Consider the following 21048-nt stretch of genomic DNA (forward strand, 5'->3'; position numbering starts at 1 on the left):
CGAATTTAGGAAAACATACAATAGTATGGTTACTTTATTGACTGCCGCCATGTTCGAGCCATTTTTTGCATTTTTGCTGTATGTTTTGTTTCCTTCCGATGTTTTTTTTTAGTTCTTTCTTTTGATAACAAACAAAACATAAAGGCTGGGCCACCACTGCATTCCTTTCTACGACGTATTCTTGCTTTGTAGATGAAATACTTTACAAAATCACGTTATCGTCGCGCGTAAGTAAAGTTTCGCGATCTTACCGCCGTTCACTTCTCACACCTTCACGCGCAACAAGTCGCCGATACGAAGATCTGTGAAACGCAAAACTAGTTGAATGAGGCCCGTAGGATCCACCAAAGGCAAGCTTCGCGGCGCATCTCAAAGCCACGTTTCTTTTTTCTTTCCGCACGCACCGTCGCACGGCACGAGGAAAAACGTCGGCGGGCGGCGGCCATTTTCAGGTCAAGTTCGGCAAGCTCCGCCCTCTCCCAGGTCGCTCTCGCAAACGCGCCATCCTCTTCTTCCTCCTCGCATATTTTTTTCTCCGTGCCCAAAGAGGAAAACACGGGAGGCACAGACAGATCACCGGCGAGATTCCGTCTCGCTGCAGCGAATCTACCCCTCGCATAGCTTGTCAGTCGGTGTTAATTTGAAGAAACAGTTTCATCAGTTGCTGCGGGGAGTCTCGTCGACTTGCACACGCACCGGCGACCATGGCTAAGGACGGCCACTGTCCACTCGCCGACCCCGGCGTTACCTACTCGGTGTCTGTGTTCGCTTATCTAGGACTTTTCTTCGCCGTCTACCTCCTTTGCCGCATCCTGTACGCGCTATGGCAGGGATTCTACACCTGCTACCTGGCCCGCTGGCTGGGCCACAACATCAACCTTCGCAAGATGGGCGAGTGGGCTGGTAAGTTTCGATGCACCGATCTATCCTGCACCTTTTGCTGCATATGTCAGCGTGTTTCGGATTCAAGTTTCAGCACATCGGTCTTGTCCGCGTGCATTCTGTTGCCGTAATTGCCGTTTCTCCGTTGCGTGCGTCACTCAAGGCCTTGGCACTTCACTACAGGGAAAGTGAACGTGCGAATGAAGTGAAGACAACGCCTGCAAGTTCTCACGTGCAGTGCCATTTTTTTAGTTCGACTGCACAGTTTACGAACGTTTAATCGATGCGTGCCCTACCTACCGGGTGACAGTCGCACTGCTACTACGTTTACTACGTCAAGTGAGCCGTCGTCAGCTGCAAGTTTCGCCAGAAGCCTAGAAATTTGTTGGGCGTAGTTGATTTAACTTATAACGGCGTCGGCTAGGGATGCTTGAGTTTGCTGGCTCACACGGTCGTATCGGCGCGTGCCCACTCGGCTGTGACTGAATCAGATGCACTGGGACGTTTTGAGATAACGCTTCAAGTGCAGTACTACGACCGTTTTGATAGGCAACGCGTTTTCCACGGGCGCACATTGTCGTGATTGCCTTTGCGATGCCGTAAAAAAAAACTTTTATTGGCCCGCATTTTCGATGAGCGCGCTTTTATGCAGGTGCGCTTGTGCATAGTTTTATGTAAAGTCCCTATGGAGGGGCCTTAGTTTTATGGCGCTCGGCTCGTGGATCGCGCGACACCACTATACGATACAGGCCTCGAAAAACAAGGGAACGTGAGAGACCAGTCTCAAGCTGTTATCGAGATCTCGCGAGGTCACTCAAAAACGTCGCGGAGGCCTCGGTTTTTTCTGATATGCACGCCGATGCGAAGGGCGTGATAATAATAATAAACATAAAAAAGAACGAAAAAAAAGCTCGTGCACCGCCTGTGGATAGGTCAAGTGGCAAGGTCAGATTACAAGCGCTGGAAATCGGGCAAAAAAACACATTTTTTTTTTTTTTTTAGTGTTCGAATTAACCAGCGTTTGCTATATGGTGTACGCGATGTTAAAGTGATAGCCCTGGATTACGTATATGCTTGACAGTAAACATCCCCTGCTAACGATTTCACCGTTGAAACGGTGTAAGCTCAGCACCCTTCTTAGATCGTACGTCAAGGATTTCAAACGAGACGACTGCTTGAAATTGATGCTTAGTGCCCTTGTTACGCCGTTCGTGAAGGATGTAAGAGTATTATGAGTAAATTGGTGAGCTTAGCACCCTTATCACACCGTTTTCGAAGGTTTTCTTGGGAGGCGACGGCTTGAAAACGAGCTTAGCACCCTTATTACACCGTTTTGCGAGGGAGTCGTCTGCTTGATAATGAGCTTAGCATTCTTATTACACCGTTTGCGAAGTAAATATTTCAATGGAGGCGTCTGCTTGACATTGAGGAAAGCTTCAACTTGGGCTAGATGGGACGACATTCTAATGTAGTTGCCCTGAGCTAAATGTACGAAGGACAAAGAACGGGACAAGTTTGCGCACGTACTTGTCCTGTTCCACTTGTGCTTAGTCATCCAGTGCCTTTCGCTCAGCGCAACTATATGCGTTAGGACTAAAAGTGAGCTTAGTGCGCTTGTTACACCCTTTGCGACGGATGTAAAAGGAGTCGTGTGCTTGAAAACTAGCTTAGCACTCTTATTACACCGTCTACGAAGGATTTCAAAGGAGGCCTCTGCGTGAATCAGCTAAGGTCCCTCTTTACGCTGTTTGCCAAGGGTTACAAACGAGACGTCTGCTAGAAAGTGAGCTTAATGCTCTTATTACTCCGCTTTGCATGGGATGTCAAAGGAGTGGTCTGCTTGAAAACTTGCTTAACACCCTAATTACACCTTTTGCGAAGGATTTCAAGGGAAGCTCCTTTGTTACACTGTCTGCCAAGGGTTACAAACGGGACGTCTGCTTGAAAACGAACTTTTGCGAGAGATGTCCAAGAAGTCGTCTGCTTTAAAATTAGATTATACCATCCGTATTACACCGTTTACGAAGCATTTCAATGGGGGCATCTGCCTGAAACTGAGCTAAGCTCCCTTTTTACATTGTTTTCCCAGTGTCACAAGCAAGGCGTCTGCATGGAAATGAGCTTAACGCCCTCATTACACCGTTGGCGAAGGATGTCAAAAGTAGGCGTATATGTTTGAGGCTGAACTTCAGTACCTTTCTTGCACCGTTTGCGAATAACTTTAAAGGAGACGTCTGTTTGAAAATGGACATGTTGCAGCACTGCGGAGTCACTTCTGGTGCATTTTCGCGCCTTCAACCTAAGTGACTTCTCTGCGATCTTACATTTCCTTGTAGGTGCGACAGCGACATTTTGCTTGCGTTCAACAACGCGAGGACAAATGAACGTTGCGCGCGTGTGTACGTAGTACAAATGAGCTCATCTAGTCTGATGACGTCGCTGCTCGCTGAAATGTATATTCGCGCGCTGCCAGTTTCCGCATTGAGAGGAAACGGGAGTCGCTGGCACCGTCGGGTTCCCAGGACGTCGGCGTCGCGCCACCCGTGTCGGGCATACGCCCCAGCCTTTTGCTGTTTTGTGCGTTTAGCGTCGACAAGACTGCATAAAATTGCGTACGGGATAAAACCGCGAGGACAGGAAAAGCTGCGCTGGTCTGATCATGGCGTGGTCGTGCGGGAAGTGGCGACGTACCGAACCACCGACCTCATGCAGGCGCACGAACAGTCAAGTTTTTATTCAGGATCTTTGCATACAACGTAACATCGTTAGTGATACGTATTACATTCTCAGAATGAAAATGGTGACGTCATGCGTACAGGACACCATAAGAAAAAAAAAAGACTGGTTCTGTTTGAAATGGTGGTCGCAACTGGTGTTCACAAAAGAGGTGATGTCTACTTATTTCTTCCCCCATTGATGTAATTAACTATGGCCAATTATCAAACACTCCGAGGAGAACTGAAGTGACGATGCTAAAAGTTTTCCACGGATATCTTATCACATGCGTGTATTTTGTCACAGTATTCCATTTCGATCCGCGCAGTTCTCGCATGCGCGCTTAATTCTGTCACCATCCGGCCATTTTCATGCTGTATTCTTTTGCGAGTCGAATCATTCACCGCTCCGAGCGGCTGATTTCGTTAGAGGTGCCGGCGAAATCGACCACACTGCGCGATGGGTGCATGATGACGTTCACATAAACAGACACTCTGAGTAGGCGACGTTACAATGACAATTCCAAGCTCGTAGTTCTATAAGCAATACTTACTGAAACGCGTCGGGTAATTTTTTTTGCAGTTGCCCTGTGATCCCTTCTGTACGCTGCGTATGAATACGTATACGGAATATTTTCTGTATTTTTGCATTTTTGCAGCCCTTCGTCTTTAATTAAAGGCCCGGAGGGCGTTTCATAAGTGGGGCATTCAGGCCTGTTTGACGCAATCATTAACACCACTCGCTATCTCCACGTTTTTCTAACCGCTACAATTCGTAATTGATCTCAATCATGCGTAATGCACGATAAATGTTGGGCCAAAACTCTCGACTAACGAGTCTGGCTCTTGAGAATGGGGACGTTGTTAATAAAGCTTTCGTTTAAATCTAAGGCATAATTACATTTCATTACTGCCATAATAGACGAAAAACGGAAATTGTAGACAGAGGAGGGGTCGCTTTTTGTGTTGTCTCTTTTTTTTTTTCGCTAAACGTGCCCTTTGATTAGCGCTGAGAACAAGGTGCTTGAAGCTGAGAACACGTTACAGATTAAAATCGAGTGTCATTCGTTGTGCCCGAATGTGTGACCGTATCTCGTAGCGATCTGGCTATTTCGGTTTTGTTTACTATTCCCCATCTCGACCGTCGATGTCGCACTGCCTTATCGTCTGGATCCGCCGCTCGGCACCGCTGATAAAAAAAAAAAGAGAGAGAATATTTAGTATGAGAACTCATACATCAAAGTCAGCGAAGCTGCATGCCGCGTAAGCCGGATCGCCAGCCCTTCGGGGAGTAATATATCAATTATCGTTATGATTATTTTTTGCTGCTTCGCAGTAACGCAGTGCTTACTGCGTTGGTGCAATATATGTGTTGCCTTGCAGCGATATGCAACAATCCGGCTGCATTGCTGCGGCGATACCACAGTGCACTTATATTGGGACACCCTGATATTTTACCGTTGCAGTCGCACGAATTGCTGAACCCCTACCGTTGGAGGCAGGGTAAACCGCAGCTAGAGGAAAGGGGGGGGGGGGGGAAAAAAAAGAACCAATAGCGTAGCCCCTAGCGTTTTGAGAAGTATTGGTTCACTTGGGCAGACTTTAAAGGGATAAAGTGAAACAATGTATCAGGTTAGACTGATGAATTATACTCTGAAAACTCCACTGTCATTAATTTCAACATCTTAGGCTTATTCGTAAGCACACAACATCGTGGTGGAAGTTTCAATTTTAAGTTTCGCGCTGAAATCTCCTGACGTGACGTTTCGGATTTCGAAGTTCGCCTTCTCGCGTACGTTGACGACAGTGGATCAACGAATTTTCCTGAAACTTGGTACGTCGATGGTACCTCATTTTTACCGATTACGAACTATGTAGGCCGCAGTGGACGCCTTCAAAATTTGTGACGTTACGGCGCTAGGTGTGGAAACTTTGCAGTGGCGTCGCCACCATTTCTCTTTGCGCGTTTTCACGCTTTCCTAGTGTCTTCTCAAGCGCGGTGATTTTCGAAAAGAGTAATTTACTAATACCGGGAAAAAAACATCGTTTTAGACTCTTTAGCGTCTCTTTGAAGGGACACTAAAGAAATTTTTTTCACTTCAGTGTCCCGGTAACGCATGCGTCGCGACAAAATACCGCCCCCGGACGGTATCTCACCGACGCCGCGTTCAGCACTTCGTTCTGACGCGGTGCTCCATACACCTCCGTTTAAAACCCATTACGTGCGTACGTACTTGTCGAGCTGGCGTAAGCATGCCAACTAAATATAGAAACGCATTTGAGAAAAAAATCGCTGTAACCGCGAGAAGCACATATCAAAAACGTATGAGAAACTGAAGGGGCGAAGTAAACATGTCTGTAACAGCAAGCACACGTGGGCATGGTTTACCGGAAAAGGGATGGTGAAGGGGGGGGGGGGGGGGCAGATACGGCTTTCTTTTCCAACCTTGAAAGTGAAGGAAAGAGTGCAACAAACCGCCGCACTTTTTTGTCTGCGCGATATGACGTCATGAGGGGGATCGCGCGTTTTCCGCTCCTTTTTTATTTCATCACTTCTTTTTTTTTTTTAATTCGCGCGAACGGGGAAGTATTTTAACAACCTGGCTGGGCGCTGGATTGAATCGTGAATCGCGTCGCGCTGGCCTGAGAAAGAAGGAACACGTCGCTGGGTTTTCTTTGGCAAGGAAAAAACCGAGCATGAGAATGCTGCTGGTTTTTTCTCGTCGTGGGAACGACGTGCTTCAACGATTGTTTACAGTTTCTCTTCCCCCCCCCCCCCCCCTACCATGGGCGTCGGCAGGATTTTGCCTTGGGGGGTGCAAACCCGTGTTACATCGCGTCTTGGGGAGGGGGGGGGGGGGGGGGAGAGCTGGCATAGCTTGGGTGGGGGGGCAAGTGCCGGTGTGGCTTGAGGGGGGGGGCAAGTGCCCCTTTTGCACCCCCCTGCCTACGCCCATGCCCCCTACCCCCTCCGCCTTTCACGCGCATGCGCGTCTGCGTGCCGTTAAAGTACAGTGTTAAGAAACCCTGTTGATCAGGAAAGGTTGAACGCACCTAAACATGGCGCGCAATGACGTCATTGAACGCGCGCATCCCTTTGCGCTCGACAGTGGCCTTTCTTCAGCAGATTGTAATCACTGTTATCGACTCGTCACTCGGCACAAGACGTGTCATGGCTCCTGCTCACTCAGCTTGTTGACGTGCTGCAGTACCCTAAGATGGCGGCCCTGACGACGTCCGTAAAAAACTATCCAAAACGCTGGAATAATACTTCGGAATTTTTGTTTGTAATCACAATACCTATATTGAAAATGTCCGATTTAAAAATCCGCAGAGTTGTTTGAAGTCAAAAGCACTGAGTTTATAAGTAAATCAGTGATAGTTTCCATGCTGGCTGAATCTCCACACCTGACAGATTCTGTAAACAGTAGCGCCAGATTTGTCTCATTAATACTAATTAATATGTGTAGGAACCCTATAGAGCAGATGCGTCACATACAATTAGCAGCCCAATTGCAGCGGCTGTATTTTGTTCTAGACATGTGGAGTACTGCTAGAATAAACCTTCGTACAAAAATTTCAAAATTTTGATCACAACAATGATGGTTTATTTTGTGTACCACCCATACTCAACGTACAGTTTGGAGTACACCCCCCCCCCTCCTTTTCGGGAAAACAAAAAACCTAGGCCTCTGCGATCGAATGCAGTGGTTGTCATGTCCGGCAGTTGCAATTATAGCTGTATGGATGACGACTGTCTACTAAATTTCCGTGTCACTTAAAAAAAGAAAAGCCATATTTTTGCTCTGTTTGCGACACGCAAGGGATGTTTCAGCAACAGCTGCTTTTGCAGTCATCAAAGACAGGTGCTTTGAGAGATAGCGCTGTATTTGCTGTCTAAAATTTATTGTATTAGCAAATGCCACAAATTCTGGAATGGTTGCCACTCTTCGCTTTAATTGAACTTTTGCTAATTAACGGTTTCAATCAAGTACTACGATTGTGAATTTGAGTGCAACAGGGTTGGCTACTTAGGCTGGTTGGTACAGCATTCTAAAAGGAAAAATACGTTCTTTGTGCGCACAACGTTTCAGAAAAGAAGTCGGATAGAAAACGTGCGCTCTGTCCTATCTGACTTCTTTTCTGAAACGTTTTGCGCACAAAGAACGTATTTTTTCTTTGTGTGCATTTGAAGCTAGTCAGCGCTAAAGAAAAGATGTCAGCTTAGTAGAAACATGTGTTTCGAGGTATTTGCCCCAATAAATGGCATTGAAGTACACTTGTATTCCATGCAGTTATGTCTCCTATTGCTTAACAAATGCCAAATAAAAAAAAGTAATTTTATACAGTGAATATCTGAAAGCTGGAGCTGATCTCGAAATTTCCAATAATCGGACTGGCTTCGATTATATCTGCAGTCTACGCTTAAGTTAATGAAATATTAGTGCAATGTGCTAATGGTTAAATAGTTATCATGCAGTATCTGACATGCACCACTGCTGTAAATGTAGGCCGATATGGAGTATCTTCAATCTTCTGAGCTCAGTGACTGGAGAGCCGTCTCTTAAAGGGACTGACAACTGATTTTTCTCTACCCAGTTTTTTACGGCGTGACAGGAAGCAACGCTGAGAATTGATAGCAATGCCGCTAGCCCTTGTGAAAGCTGTCGTTGTTCTGCTTTCGCAGGAGTTACTGTAGCTATGCTTAACCACCTTTATTTTGAGCTTTCCAACCATTTTTGAAGATAGCAAGCTGTTACAATGAGATGATGTGGCTTTATACACGTTCTCGGTATTTGTACAGCGTTGTGCACGCCTGCGACCAAGGTTGCCTGCGCCTGTGTCATGGATGGCGTTTCGCAACATGGGATCATTACGCCAAGTGAAGGCAGCGCCACTTTGTTGCATACAACTAACGCAGGCCTATATGTACATTTTTATGGAGTAATATCTTTTAATATAAAGAAATGAACAATATTTCAGTACTAACAGAAAAGTCATCGAACGCGTACACCAATCAATGGTCACGTGACCGGCTTCATCGGACCATTTATGATTTTGCCGCCAGAGGCGCCAAAGGTCATTTTTCGCGACTTTCAATGAAGAAATAAAAATATAAATCCGCCTCTCACGAGATAAACAGGGTTGGTTTGAGTCAATGCGATGGACAATCTTTCCATCAGTGCAATCATCTCATTTCATGTTTTGGGCAGTTGTCGGTCCCTTTAACATTCAGTAGCACTTTGATGGCGACATTTTGTACCACTTCAAAGTGGGAGGGACATTAGTAAGGAGGCTTATAAATTATAAAGCAGCTTCCTTAGGCGCAGTACGTGCACTGGCACTTCTTTGTCTGAACAATGGGTATTTCTCATAGGCTTGTTTTCTGAGACAAAACAATTGCCAGGTGTGAGAAGCCCTTGAGGAACTCTGGCTCTTAATGCTGCTGACCTGCTTTCCTCAAGGATTTTTAAGTGCAAGTGGGACGGGTTGGCTGACACACAAACTGAGGGTGTCGAACTAGTTCACCTTTTTCTTTCATTACTAAATAACCCTAAACCAGGCCTGTTTCATTTTACTTGAGCAAATGAAAACCTGTAATTAGTAGTGCATTCTGCCAGTGGTAGCTTAAGGAGGTAAACCTTGGTGTATAACGAGAAAATTTGGGAAGCCAGGAAATGCGCATTGCACAATGGAATGAAAATATATAAGCTTAACAGTCAAGATGCACTGTAAGCCAAGAAAGGTGTACTTGGGCCGTCCCTTTGCCACACAAGAATGACCGTTGTGTACATCACATGCTTTCCTTGCATTATCGACGCTTTCCGTTCACGAACGGCATGAGCAATGTGAAGCCATTAGCATGACATAGCACTTTTAATGGAAAAGTAACGAGCATGTAGTTTTTGAGAAATTAAATGCAAGGAAGCCAGATTTTTGTTGTTTGGCAGAAAGATTCCCCAAACACACTTGTTTGGTTTACAGTGCATGGGAAGACAGTGGCATTAATTAGAAAACGTCTTTAAGTATGGAGTACAAAACATATGACCAACAAAAAGGGTGTTCTTGTTTGTTCTGTGTTTCGTGCTTTATACCTAAAGATGTTGCCTCGTTAACTAGCTTTGATTCATACCCTCATTGAATAGAGAACTGGGTAGCTGCTATTCTAATTAAGGAAAAAGTTCAGCAGGTCATTGGAATGCACAGAGCAGGCAACTGGTAGTCTACTGGAGCAGCAGTACTGTCATTAAGGGCAAACATATTTCACACACACAAAAAAAAGAACTACCATTATATGTGCACGTCTCCGTTGGAGAAACCTAGCTTCTGCAGCAATGGCAATTGGTTTTGGATGACCTTTTATAAGTTCAGATCAACCAGTCAAACAGCTATGCGAATTGTTTTACAGATTTGGAGAGAAAAAATAGAATTTTGCTACAAAAGTTGCATGAACAGGAAGCAGGCTGTTGTATTTTATTGTAGTGCTCCTAAAATCACATCTATTTGATAACGGCACCTCAGTTTAACCCAGAAATACCAGCATTTAATGCTTCATTGACATAAGAGAATCGTCTCCTTGCATTCCAGATGATTTTTAACACTTTTTTTCACGCTTTTGTTATCATCCATAGCTATGTATAAGCTGAGCTGGCCTAAGCCTTGGTATCTGTTGACCTGGGGGCCTTTTGTTTTCACAATCAACATTTTGCTTCAGTGGCTTCCATTATTTTCTCCTTCCTTTTTATTCCTCTCTTTGTCTTTTTTTATCATTATTTTTTTGGTCAGGCATAGTGGACGAGTTATACATTACCTGCTAGGGCTATTTTCAGTCCTGCATACAGCTGCTGCAGTCTCAGTCATAATAAGCTGGACATATTATGTAGATTAGATAAAAGTTTAATATTTCACTGCCACTAGTTATCATTAACAGTGTGACTGCGATATCAGTGCAACAGGACCTGCAGTTGCCTTCCATTATATGAAACTGTGGTACATGGCAGTATCCAACTGAAACAAAAGTAGACAGTACCTGCTCTTCTCATTATGATTTTAATAGTTATTTGTACTCACAGGTGCATTTAATTTTTCTTTCAGTTGTCACGGGTGCTTCAGATGGCATTGGCCGGGCATACTGTGAAGAGGTACGGCATTTTTTCTTTTTCCTGCTCTTTTATAACCATAGAGTTTCCTAAAATGACCTAGAGGGAACTCTGGCGCTGCGATCGTTCCGCCACCATGGGAATGATGGGTAGTACACGGATTTGCCTAGTCTTCGTGCTTGTGGGCTTCGAACGCACTTGTGGCTTTGTTTATTGCTATGTTTTGGTTGTCTTTGGGATAAAAGAATGGATCGTTGTGAACTTCGTGACCAGATTTGAATCGGTGAGCCTAAAGAAGTTAAAGTGGTGAAGTGAAACTGCTGATTTTTGCTGAACTTCGTTTTGCGACAAAGCGGATGCAGGCGACGCGGAGCCAAACGGAGCCGAAAGAACGAAGTTTAGACAAATCCGTGTACTACCCATGATTCCCATGCTGGCTGAAGCGCGATGCATTGCAGCTCCCATAGACACTAGTGCCAGAGTTCCCTCTAGTAAGTATTGTAGGAAACTCTATGTTTATAACCTTTCCGACTGATTCGTTGGCAATTGTAGTCAACTCATTTCCAATTATTTATTTTTTTCAGCTTGCAGCACGGGGCCTCAACATTGTGCTCATCAGCAGGACGCTAGAGAAGCTCGAGGCAGTGGCTCATGACATTGGTGCGTGACCGTTTCTGTGTTGCTGGTCCTTACCTGAGGCCACAATCGCATAACATGACACAGCCACCTGGTGATGTTGATCAATGCTCGCTAGGCACTCACTGTATTGTCTTAAAGCATGCAACGTAAGCATGTGGCATCAGACCACTTCACGTTGCAACTTGCAGGCCATGTTTCCGGCTTTTGTGAAACAGGCTTTCACGATAACTAGGTATTCCTGTGCGGAAAGTTTCGTTCGAGGAAACAAATGCAGCATGCGAATGCAGGTTGTGCATTTCCTTGATAGCACCTAACTACATGGAGAAGAAGCCAAAGACAACATAACAGGATACAGGAAAATGGTGTTAGTATTTTAATTGTGGCCAAGGAAAAGGATTAAGTTGAACAGATAATTTAATATGTGTGGCTGATAATTAATGGTCTGTTAGAGTTATGGAATGGATGCCATAGAAAGAAGTGTGGGGGGGTCAGATAATCAAACGTGGCAAAAATATTATTCGCTGGTACGATGAGATGGGTAGAATTGCGTGTATAGACATCGAAGCCAGAATATGTTGACGGATGTAATTGATGATTAAGAGACCTGCATCGTATGGTGAACACTAATCAAGCTGATAATATTGACGAAATGCATCGATAACACGCTTGCCCAAGGAGTCGGTCTCCCGAAAGGCTAAACTGCTTATCGTCGCGATTGCAGAGGAGGCATCCAATGTTAAGACCAAGGTTATTGCTGTCGACTTCACATCCAGTGGTGATATTTACGACACGATCCGGAGGGAATTGCAGGGTCTGGAGATCGGAGTGCTTGGTAAGTATTCTTTCACATTCGTATTAGTTCCGTACTTTGTGCCACGTTCCAAGGTGATGTAAGGGACAGTTTTGAATGGTAATGGTGCAAGAGCAGTGGTGGCTCACAGCCATTGTGTTGCTTTTATATGTCAATCAACCAATCAATAAAGCAATCAATCAAAGTTAGCCCTATATTGTGCTAAAATACAGTTGCATACTTCTTATGCAGATGTGTTATAGGCTGAAAGCCTTTCCGGGTGCCTCGTATCTTGCAGAGATAAACGAACCAATTGTTACAAATAATTTCAGGCACATTACAGGGAGAGTTAGGTGCAAGCCTCAACGTTTTACATAAGCAACACAAACAGCTGAGCACTTTCATAGCATGCAGGCCTGATGTGGGCAGCATGCCGAAATGTTGATGTACTAAGACTGGCATACCTTCAGGAACTTACAGGAGCCTAAACTAACATCAAGCTTCCTATTTTACATAACTTTTTTTTTTTTTTTTTTTAGTACATACTGCAGTCCGTAGACCAAGCAGGAGGGGCGAAAAAAGAGAGCATAGCGAAAAAAATCGAACACATTATACAGCAAGTTAGAATACACAATACTACTGAAAAACAAGTCTTACTAACTAGGATGCTTAGTTATACATCTCTAGAAGAAAAGTGAACAAACTTCTAGAAACAGTTTCAAGCACAAAAAAGTAAAGCTACACAGCTGAAATAATAGAATGAGATAATGTATCATTGCAATATCAACAGTGTAGATTACACAAAAAGATGCATGTATTTTTCAAAGTCGGGAATGCCGCGTTCAGGAAAAACATTTGAAGGCAGTGTATTCCATTCGCTAATGGTTCTCGGAAAGAAGGAGTGTTTGAAAAGGTTAGTACGTGCAAAGTATGGCGTCAGATCATGATTGTGAGCATGTCTGGTTTTCCTAGAAGAAGAGGGAGAGATGTATTTACTGGGATCGATATTAAACTTTGTACAAAGTCTAAGTAGAAGTTCGAATGCCGTGGCAGAAGTGTGCTGTGGCCAGTGATAGTTTATGTGGTGCATATAGAACCTGGGGATATCCAACTTGCTAGCTGTTATCAGCAAGACCAATTTATTTATTTCTTAGTTTAGTCACTGTGCGTAGCATGTTTCAAACTGTAGAAGATAGCATTATCTGTTCCCATTCTTTGGTTGATTCCTAATCTGAATTTGACTTGAACCCTTTCATGTCCGACGCATGAAGAACTGTCGGTAAATGCGTGAAATTTGCATAGCACTATTTCAGGCCACTCGATATTCTGTTGCAACAGAAATAATGCCATAATATGTTCATTTGTGTGTTGTACAAATATTAACCTTAAAAAATTGTTGTTAAATATTTATCTATCCAGGTGTTATTCATGTTTTTTGCATTAATGGAATCTCATCTCAGGCTATAAATATGGTGCAATCTCATTCTCGGTTATATTCATTTCAAGCAGAGAAAAAATACACTTATGTTGTGGTTCGTGGAAAGCGACTCGTCAAATGACTCGTTGAGCACGGTAGTGCCTTCAGAAAAGTGATCATATGCAACAGTACACTGCAAAATGAAGTTAAATGAAGAAATGAATTTATTATGGAGGTTAAATTCATCTAAACCTCAATGTATCTTGGTCCTTTTTAGCCATTAGTCGACATAACTAGTGAAAAGAGGTTATGTACACAAATGTGTACAAAGCGCCTCAAAGGGGTAAAAGTGGCACGAGACAATTTGTGACCTCTCCTCTGAAGTGAAATGGTTGTTATTTCCTTTATATAATTGCAGTGGTTCTTTCTGAACTCTGCTTAGGGGCATGCCTTGATTGAAAGCCCAACACTTTCCGTCTCTCAACAGTGAACAATGTTGGCGTCAGCTACGTTTACCCCGAGTTCTTCAGCGCAGTTCCCGATGGCGACAAGGTCAGTCATGCATCCATCCAAATAGTAGCACCTTATTGTGATTATTTTGAGTACCTGTTTTAGTATAGCAACTTAAATATAGCTTGGTTCAAGTAAAATAAGTATTAATGATTGTTATTTAAAATCAATTTGTGTGATTTTCTAATCAATTTAACCCCTTCAGGGCGTGAATTATGAGTCACTGTCTGCGAATGTGTCAAATACATATAGCATAATTCTGAGGAGCTCAGTATTGCATTCCAAGAAAGGAAATTAAGTAATGTGTAGTTTTGTGCGAGTTTCAGTAATTGATTGTAATTAGGATGTAATTAAATATTTAATTATTCTGCAGTCAGCCAGGTTCCATTTTGCCATAAGAATGAAATCATAGGCTGCAAATGCGTGCACAATTAGTTTTTGGTTGTATTCATTTCGATAAAACAAAGAGGTAACGCTTTGACGCTGGTCCTGGAAGGTGGTACGTCAAATGACACGCCAGACATCGTAGTGCTTTCACCAGAGTGATCGGCAACAGTCATACTCAGCACATTGAGGTGAAGTCAGGACATACTGACTCTGCAGAAGGTTCACTTCCCCTATTGAGCAATGAATCTTGCTTTCTTTTGGCCACAAGTTGACACAACTAGCATAAAGAAATTGCGTACACATACGTAGCCACCGCCGCTGAAAGTGTTTAACCATACATCTTTGGACAGTCCTCCAGTGATCAGGTTAATTAACACAGAAAACATCCTGCTAGGGTCAAGAAAGTAAAAAATGTAATGGAACATTACATTTTTTACTAATAATACTATTAATGTTTACAATACTATTAATACCTATTTTATAGCTATGAGAAGCTGTGTGGAGTCAACTTTTCCAGCACTATTTCAGGATATATTTGTGAAAGATTATCTTATGAACTTTGCAATGTTCATTTCATTGATTAGAATTTCATGCTGCTTTGGTAGCATGGCTTAAATTTACTGCACAAAATAGTGAGGAAAAAAGTGTATGTGTTTAGTTTAAAGTTCTTGCGGGTATTGCGCTGTATTAGCAATTTGTCATATAATAAAGATAAACTGTCAAGCACATTGGCTAACAAGTAGCAGCCTTTTCGTTTTGGTTAGAGTAATACAAATATTAGTTACCAACCAACCATTCGGATGCCGATGACTTGCATGTGCTTGATTACTCAAGGCTTTGCGGCACCACTAGTGGTGTCGTTAGACTTAATGCGTAGGAGTGATAGAAATTTGACACATCAGTGTGATAATCGGATGTTAACTGCATGCTAGTAATTATGAAGGGACACGGAACAAAAAATATGGAAAAACGACGAAGGCGTTGATATTACACTCGGAAGACGCGACCGTTCAGATAAATAGTTTATTTTTGTATTCTTGAACAGTTAGCTGTATTTTTGGAGGATTGTCAGCGCTCGTGGTGCTTACGCCAGTGCTGGCTAACCAGTCAGTGCTTACGCCAGTGCTCGTGGAGCTGCGCGTCACTTGCCGTGACATAAAGTTTGCTGCCGATGTCATTCGTACCAGTTCTAGGGACCGTAGTGGGAGCAGAGCGAGTTGAGAGACGTGGGTGATGGCTTGAATGGTTGGCACACCTGTTTCTGGCAAGTTAAGTGTCGCCTATTCTAGTTCACGGCGTGGCCGCTAGACACAGAAGTTCAAGAAAAACGTGTTAAATTCACCAGTTTCTGGCTGAAAGCGAGGTTGTGTCAACCAATTTTAGCACCCAAGCTTCCATTCATGCTGAAAATCTCGGCAACTAATAGTTTTGTTCTGTAAACCTTTAAGTAGTGATCTTTTGGCTTTGATAAGGTTGTTAGCCTCGTCGTCGTATGGCCACAAAAAACTGAATTCTAATATGTGCAGTAACGTTTGAACGCGAATCTGTTTCAGGTCATGGACAGCATCATCAGGGCCAACTGTGTTGCTGCAACCATGGTAAGTCTCGCACTCTTTTCATGTTCTAATGTACTTTTGTTGTCATTTTCATTGTTCTCATCGCTGTGGTCAGAGTCCTTGATACCACTGTGCCCATTCATTTTGTCCCTTGTGAATCTTAAGATGACTCGCATCTGCCTGCCTCAAATGGATGAGCGTCGCCGCGGAGTCATCATCAATGTGTCGTCCATCTCCGGGATGCACCCACTGCCCCTGCTCAGCGCGTACGCCGCCTCCAAGGTAGGAGGCTTTTTGCTAACGAAGGGTTAATCGCATTGTGTAGTAATGGCGGGTAATTAAGTGGGGAATGTCGCTTGATGCAAAGTTTGAACAAGATTATTTGTCCTTTTGTCTTTTTTTCACTAAGATACATCCTCTTGTCCGAAACAATGGCTCAAGTCATTTTCTTCGTTAAAGGGGTACTGACACAAAATCTTCCAGTTGTCGTTTTTTTAGTCAAATGAAAGGTCATACCCTCAAGGGTCTAGAAAATGTACTTCTAAGCATGAGTACTAGCGGCGTCGAATGAAACCTGAACAGTGGCAAGCATTCGCGGTGGTATAGTGCGCGCCGTCCAGTTATCACCATGGACAGGTGCACGCATTCGATTCGGCAGCACTGCACATATATGCACACCTGACCATGGTGATAACAAGATGGTGCGCACTATACCACTGCGAATGCTTGCTGCTGTTTGGGTTTCATTTGACGCTGATAGTACATCCTGCAAAAGTATGTGCAGTATGTTTTGAAAAGCTAGTTTCAGTTCCTGCTGTACCCTGACGTCACAACACGGTATGAGCTTCTCATCACACGCTCGCGCAAGATTTCGTGACGTTTCCACGGCCGCTACGCGCCGTGGCTCCGTTGGTGACGCAGAAGCGGCCATGTTGAAAGTTGGCGCCTGTTGTCATCGCAACAAGCCATACTGGTGCATGAAGTCACCAGAATTAGTACTGTAGCCTGGCGACACGCTAGTGTCTATGTCAGTAGGCCACTGTGCAAAAATTGACTTCGAAAACAAAAAATATCAGCATTTTGTGAGCTTCACACTTGCTCAGAACCATCTCTGTATACAGAAGGTTTGTATTGGAAAGTAAACTCTGCTTCGAAAATTGGTGTCTGTATCTCTTTAAGACTTGCACTAAATGTATATAAAAAGCCTGTTTGAGAGGAAGTCTAATTAATTAATGTGCATAAATAGAGCAAGGGAGAGAGTGAAGGAAGTTTTTGTACACTGCGTGCAATGTGAAACTAAGCGACTGACTTCTTTGTCTTTTCTGAAATTGTGATCATTTTTAATTGTGACCTGCAGGCTTACCTGGACCGCCTGTCTCAAGGGCTTCATGCTGAGTACAAGGATCGTGGCATCTTTATCCAGGTAGGTTCTCTTGTAGCACTACTGCCTAATTGTCTTCATTGATGCAATTTACGTTCAGACATCATGTCAAAAGTCAGCAGTTAGGTCGCCACTTGGAGTAGCCGATTAAACGAGTGCTTCACCTGGCATGGCAGTCTAGTGGACTCAGTCATGGACTGTCACTGGACTGTCAGTGGCATGCCACTGACTGCCATGTCAGTGGCATGGCAGTCCGCTGGACTGCCCTGCCACTGACAGCTGGACAAAGCAAGTTTTTCCATGGCATACATCGGTGCTGGACATATGCGATTAAAAGTGTTCTGCAACCAAAACTTTATTGCCACATTGCGGATAAAGGTCCATGGGCTGCTTACCTTGAAAATGCAGGCGTAAGCAGCATACAACATCACTGCAATTTGTAATACACTGGATGATGCAACATTTCTGTTTCCCCCCTGCTTTCCTTCCATTTCCAGTCCGTGATGCCAGCGTACGTGTCCACAAAGATGTCCAAGATCCGCAAGGCCACCTACATGGTTCCAACGGCCACCACCTACGTCCGCGAAGCCCTCGACACTGTCGGTGTTGAGCACGCCACTTACGGCTATGGTCCACACAAAGTCAGGGTATGGCCCAATAGTCTCAACCTTATATTTTTTGTAACTACTAGAAACACAGTATAAGCGCTGAAAAAAATCTTCTCTTTATATTTTGTTTACCTGAAAATGCTTGTATAAGAAATTTGCTGCCCCTGCGGCGAAATTTGTAGTCATAACCTGACTTACAAACGTCAGTTAAGCATATTGTTCAAGCTTCACTAATTAGTAGCAGTAGTATATTATATCCTGGTGTATTGTTTAATGTTTTTAATGCTCACATAATGTTTGCATTGTTAGTGTATTTCCAGTTCCTTTAATCAAGAAATTTATAATTGTGCAAGATTTAAAAGATACAAAGTACACCCTATGAGTCGCATGTTTTGCAATTATTGTTCATGAACTACAGTTCTAGAATGTTGTTTGAAATAATTCATTGGCAACCCTAAAAATTGATTTGAGTGACATTGTCATTTCAATAACATATCATCTCAGCTAGCATATACAGCGCAAAGATCGCATGCACACATTATTAAAATCGAACATCACAGCAGTGCCAAACATTTGCATGAAGTATTCATACAATTGAATAACATGACTTCAGCAATATTGCTATAGAAAAAAGAGGAGTGGGGGTCCTTTACTGGTAAAGTAACTTGCAATGCTTCGCATAGTTTAAACATATTCATTACATCACTTTAGTGTCCCTCTAAGGGTGTCCAATTAACCACATCAACGCCTGTACTTGTGGTATGACGGTTATAGTTTTGTGCTTGCATGTTGAGGTCCTGGGTTTGATTCCTGCAAAATCTTAGTTTTTAGGCTTTTCTTTTACAGTGAAACTGTCTTAGTCAACCCTGTGCAGTCATCGTTGTTGTTGTTGTTGTTGTTGTAGTAGTAGTAGTAGTAGTAGTAGTAGTAGTAGTAGTAGTAGTAGTAGTAGTAGTAGTAGCAGCAGTAGCAGTAGTAGTAGTAGTAGTAGTAGTTGTTGTTCACGTGACCAGAGAAGGGGGGAGTGAATAAAGAAATGAAATGATGATGATGCTCGACATAATGATGATAAGGCTCAAAATGTGTAAGCGTGCGTATTTTCAATCTAGCAGTGGATTTACAACACCGCGTGATCTCACTAGCCAATCAAATACACTCGTGCACTTACAGCTTAGCGGTCCGACGGTTTTCACAGCACGGAACAGGCTTAAACTTCTTACATTTTAATATTTACGTGTGTGTTACGAGACGTTGCCATCGGAGGACAGACAACTAACACGCACTCTTCTTCAAGCTTTTTTGTTCATAACGAGGCTTCCGATCCTCGGGCCGTAGTAACGCGGATGCCGTTGTCTTTTTCATCAACAGGCTCTGGTCCAGCGGAAGCTGATGGAGTGCCTGCCCCACAACGCGTTCATGAACATCTCGAAAGCCTCCCTGCTCCAGATCCGCAAGCTCTACTACAAGAAGAAAGGCATCGAGGACACTTTCCTGGGAAAGCGTAGCTCCACCGCGAGGGCCGCAGAGGGCGACGTGGGAGAGCAGATCAAGAGCCAGTGAAACAGAGCCGAAGGCGTCGTCTATCATTTTCAAGCTTCTCAAGCGCACGTTGGCACACTGCAACAACGTGCACAAACTCATCACTTTTTCACTTGTAATGAATGCTCGGATTTCTGGAAAGGGGGGTAGTGCTACTACTACTACTACCGCTGTTGGGGAAGGGAGGTTCTACTTTTTGTCTCGTCCCTTTTTTTCTTACACCCCCGTTCTGATTCTTGCCTTGCATTTGTCGTCTTGCGTTTTTGAACATTTCTGAGGGGGACCTTATAGTCAACGTGTTCCGATGCCTTGCATTCCATATTTCATTTGTACAGAGACGTGCTGTGCTTTCTTTCTTTTTTTTGTTTGTGGCTTTTTTTTGCCAATTTTTGTCACCTCGTGAAGAGGTCAATAAAGGTTTTGTAAAGTGTACGTGTATGCAGTCTTGCATTCAGATTTCATTCACACGAAACAAAATGAAACATGAGTCTGTGCATGAGGTGTGTGCTGACTTTATCTTATGTTAAAATATTAATCTTCTAGAAAGGAGACATCAAGGCCTATATACACTCAAACCTCGTTAACAGTCTCATCTGACACGAAAATAAGGTTGTTATATCTAAAATTCGTTATAAAAGTATATTTGTAACACAATGACTATTCTTCATTTGCTTCGTTATAACCGATAATTCGTTATATCGAGGTTCGAGTGTAGGTCCATTAGCTTGCTTTTAGTATTGTACAAAATATTGTGTGGGAACTAAGGGTAATCTCAAACCAAAGAGGGCAGGGCTTCCATGTGGAAGCCGGAACATTTTAACTAGGCTTGTGCCAATAGTAAACTTTAGGTTCGAAGCGAATAGTGATTTGTTCAAATAATTTCGAGAATTCGAATAGTATATATCGCGTGTTACAAAAGAAAAATGAGCATATTTGTCATGACCCGACTAACCTGCACAATATTATTTTAAAATTGGAATAAGGCATGTGCAAATGTCATTCTTTTTGGTTCAAAGGGAAGTGGAAGAAACTTTGACTAGTAGCAGGATTTGACTTTCAGTAGAATGCAAGTGATCACCTGTAAAATACGTTAATTTTAACCTTTACTACAATTAGAACATATAAGCCGGTATAACAAGCTTTTAAACTTCAAAAATTATGCATCGATGAGAGGCCTATTTGTTCATTGAACCTTGAAGTAGGACTTCGCGGCAGTGCGGATTTCCCCTGAATAAGTGTGTTCACGGCATAGCATTCCTGCGCTGCAGTGAAACCACCTTTACAGGCTGTTACATGCGGTTTATATTAGAGCTGTGCGAATAGCAAAATTTTGGGTGCGAAGCGAATTCGAATATTGAAGTGTGAGTGCGAATCGAATATTTTTCGAATATTTCTCGAATATTTTGCGAATATTTTTAGAATACTTCGAAGCGAAATTGCAGAAAAAAAAAATGCTGAGAGAGGATTCCTAAGCATATTCTTATGAGATAGCAACATGAAAGTGTTTCTTTTCGGTAGGTTGATG

General features: G+C 43.3%; 1 protein-coding gene across 1 annotated transcript; it reads left to right on the forward strand.

Moving 5' to 3' along the window:
* The first annotated feature begins 531 nt into the window (after positions 1-531).
* On the forward strand, positions 532-19955 carry LOC119402257 (very-long-chain 3-oxoacyl-CoA reductase). Its single transcript, XM_037669392.2, has 10 exons — positions 532-903; positions 10692-10738; positions 11281-11356; positions 12057-12167; positions 14030-14094; positions 15993-16037; positions 16161-16277; positions 17353-17418; positions 17874-18023; positions 19353-19955. The coding sequence occupies exons 1-10, from the start codon at positions 705-707 to the stop codon at positions 19542-19544; spliced, it is 1068 nt and encodes a 355-aa protein (XP_037525320.1). The 5' UTR covers positions 532-704; the 3' UTR covers positions 19545-19955.
* Positions 19956-21048: the final 1093 nt, after the last annotated feature.

Source organism: Rhipicephalus sanguineus, chromosome 8 (assembly GCF_013339695.2).
Source record: "Rhipicephalus sanguineus isolate Rsan-2018 chromosome 8, BIME_Rsan_1.4, whole genome shotgun sequence".
Taxonomy (NCBI): domain Eukaryota; kingdom Metazoa; phylum Arthropoda; class Arachnida; order Ixodida; family Ixodidae; genus Rhipicephalus; species Rhipicephalus sanguineus.

What these genes read in the sequence shown, in the direction of transcription:
- LOC119402257 (XM_037669392.2), top strand. Translation starts at nt 705, where the DNA reads ATGGCTAAGGACGGCCACTGTCCACTCGCCGACCCCGGCGTTACCTAC. An exon ending in CAAGATGGGCGAGTGGGCTG is followed by an intron (nt 904 to 10,691) that starts GTAAGTTTCGAT and finishes TTTTTCTTTCAG; the next exon opens with TTGTCACGGGTGCTTCAGAT. An exon ending in ACTGTGTTGCTGCAACCATG is followed by an intron (nt 16,038 to 16,160) that starts GTAAGTCTCGCA and finishes GTGAATCTTAAG; the next exon opens with ATGACTCGCATCTGCCTGCC.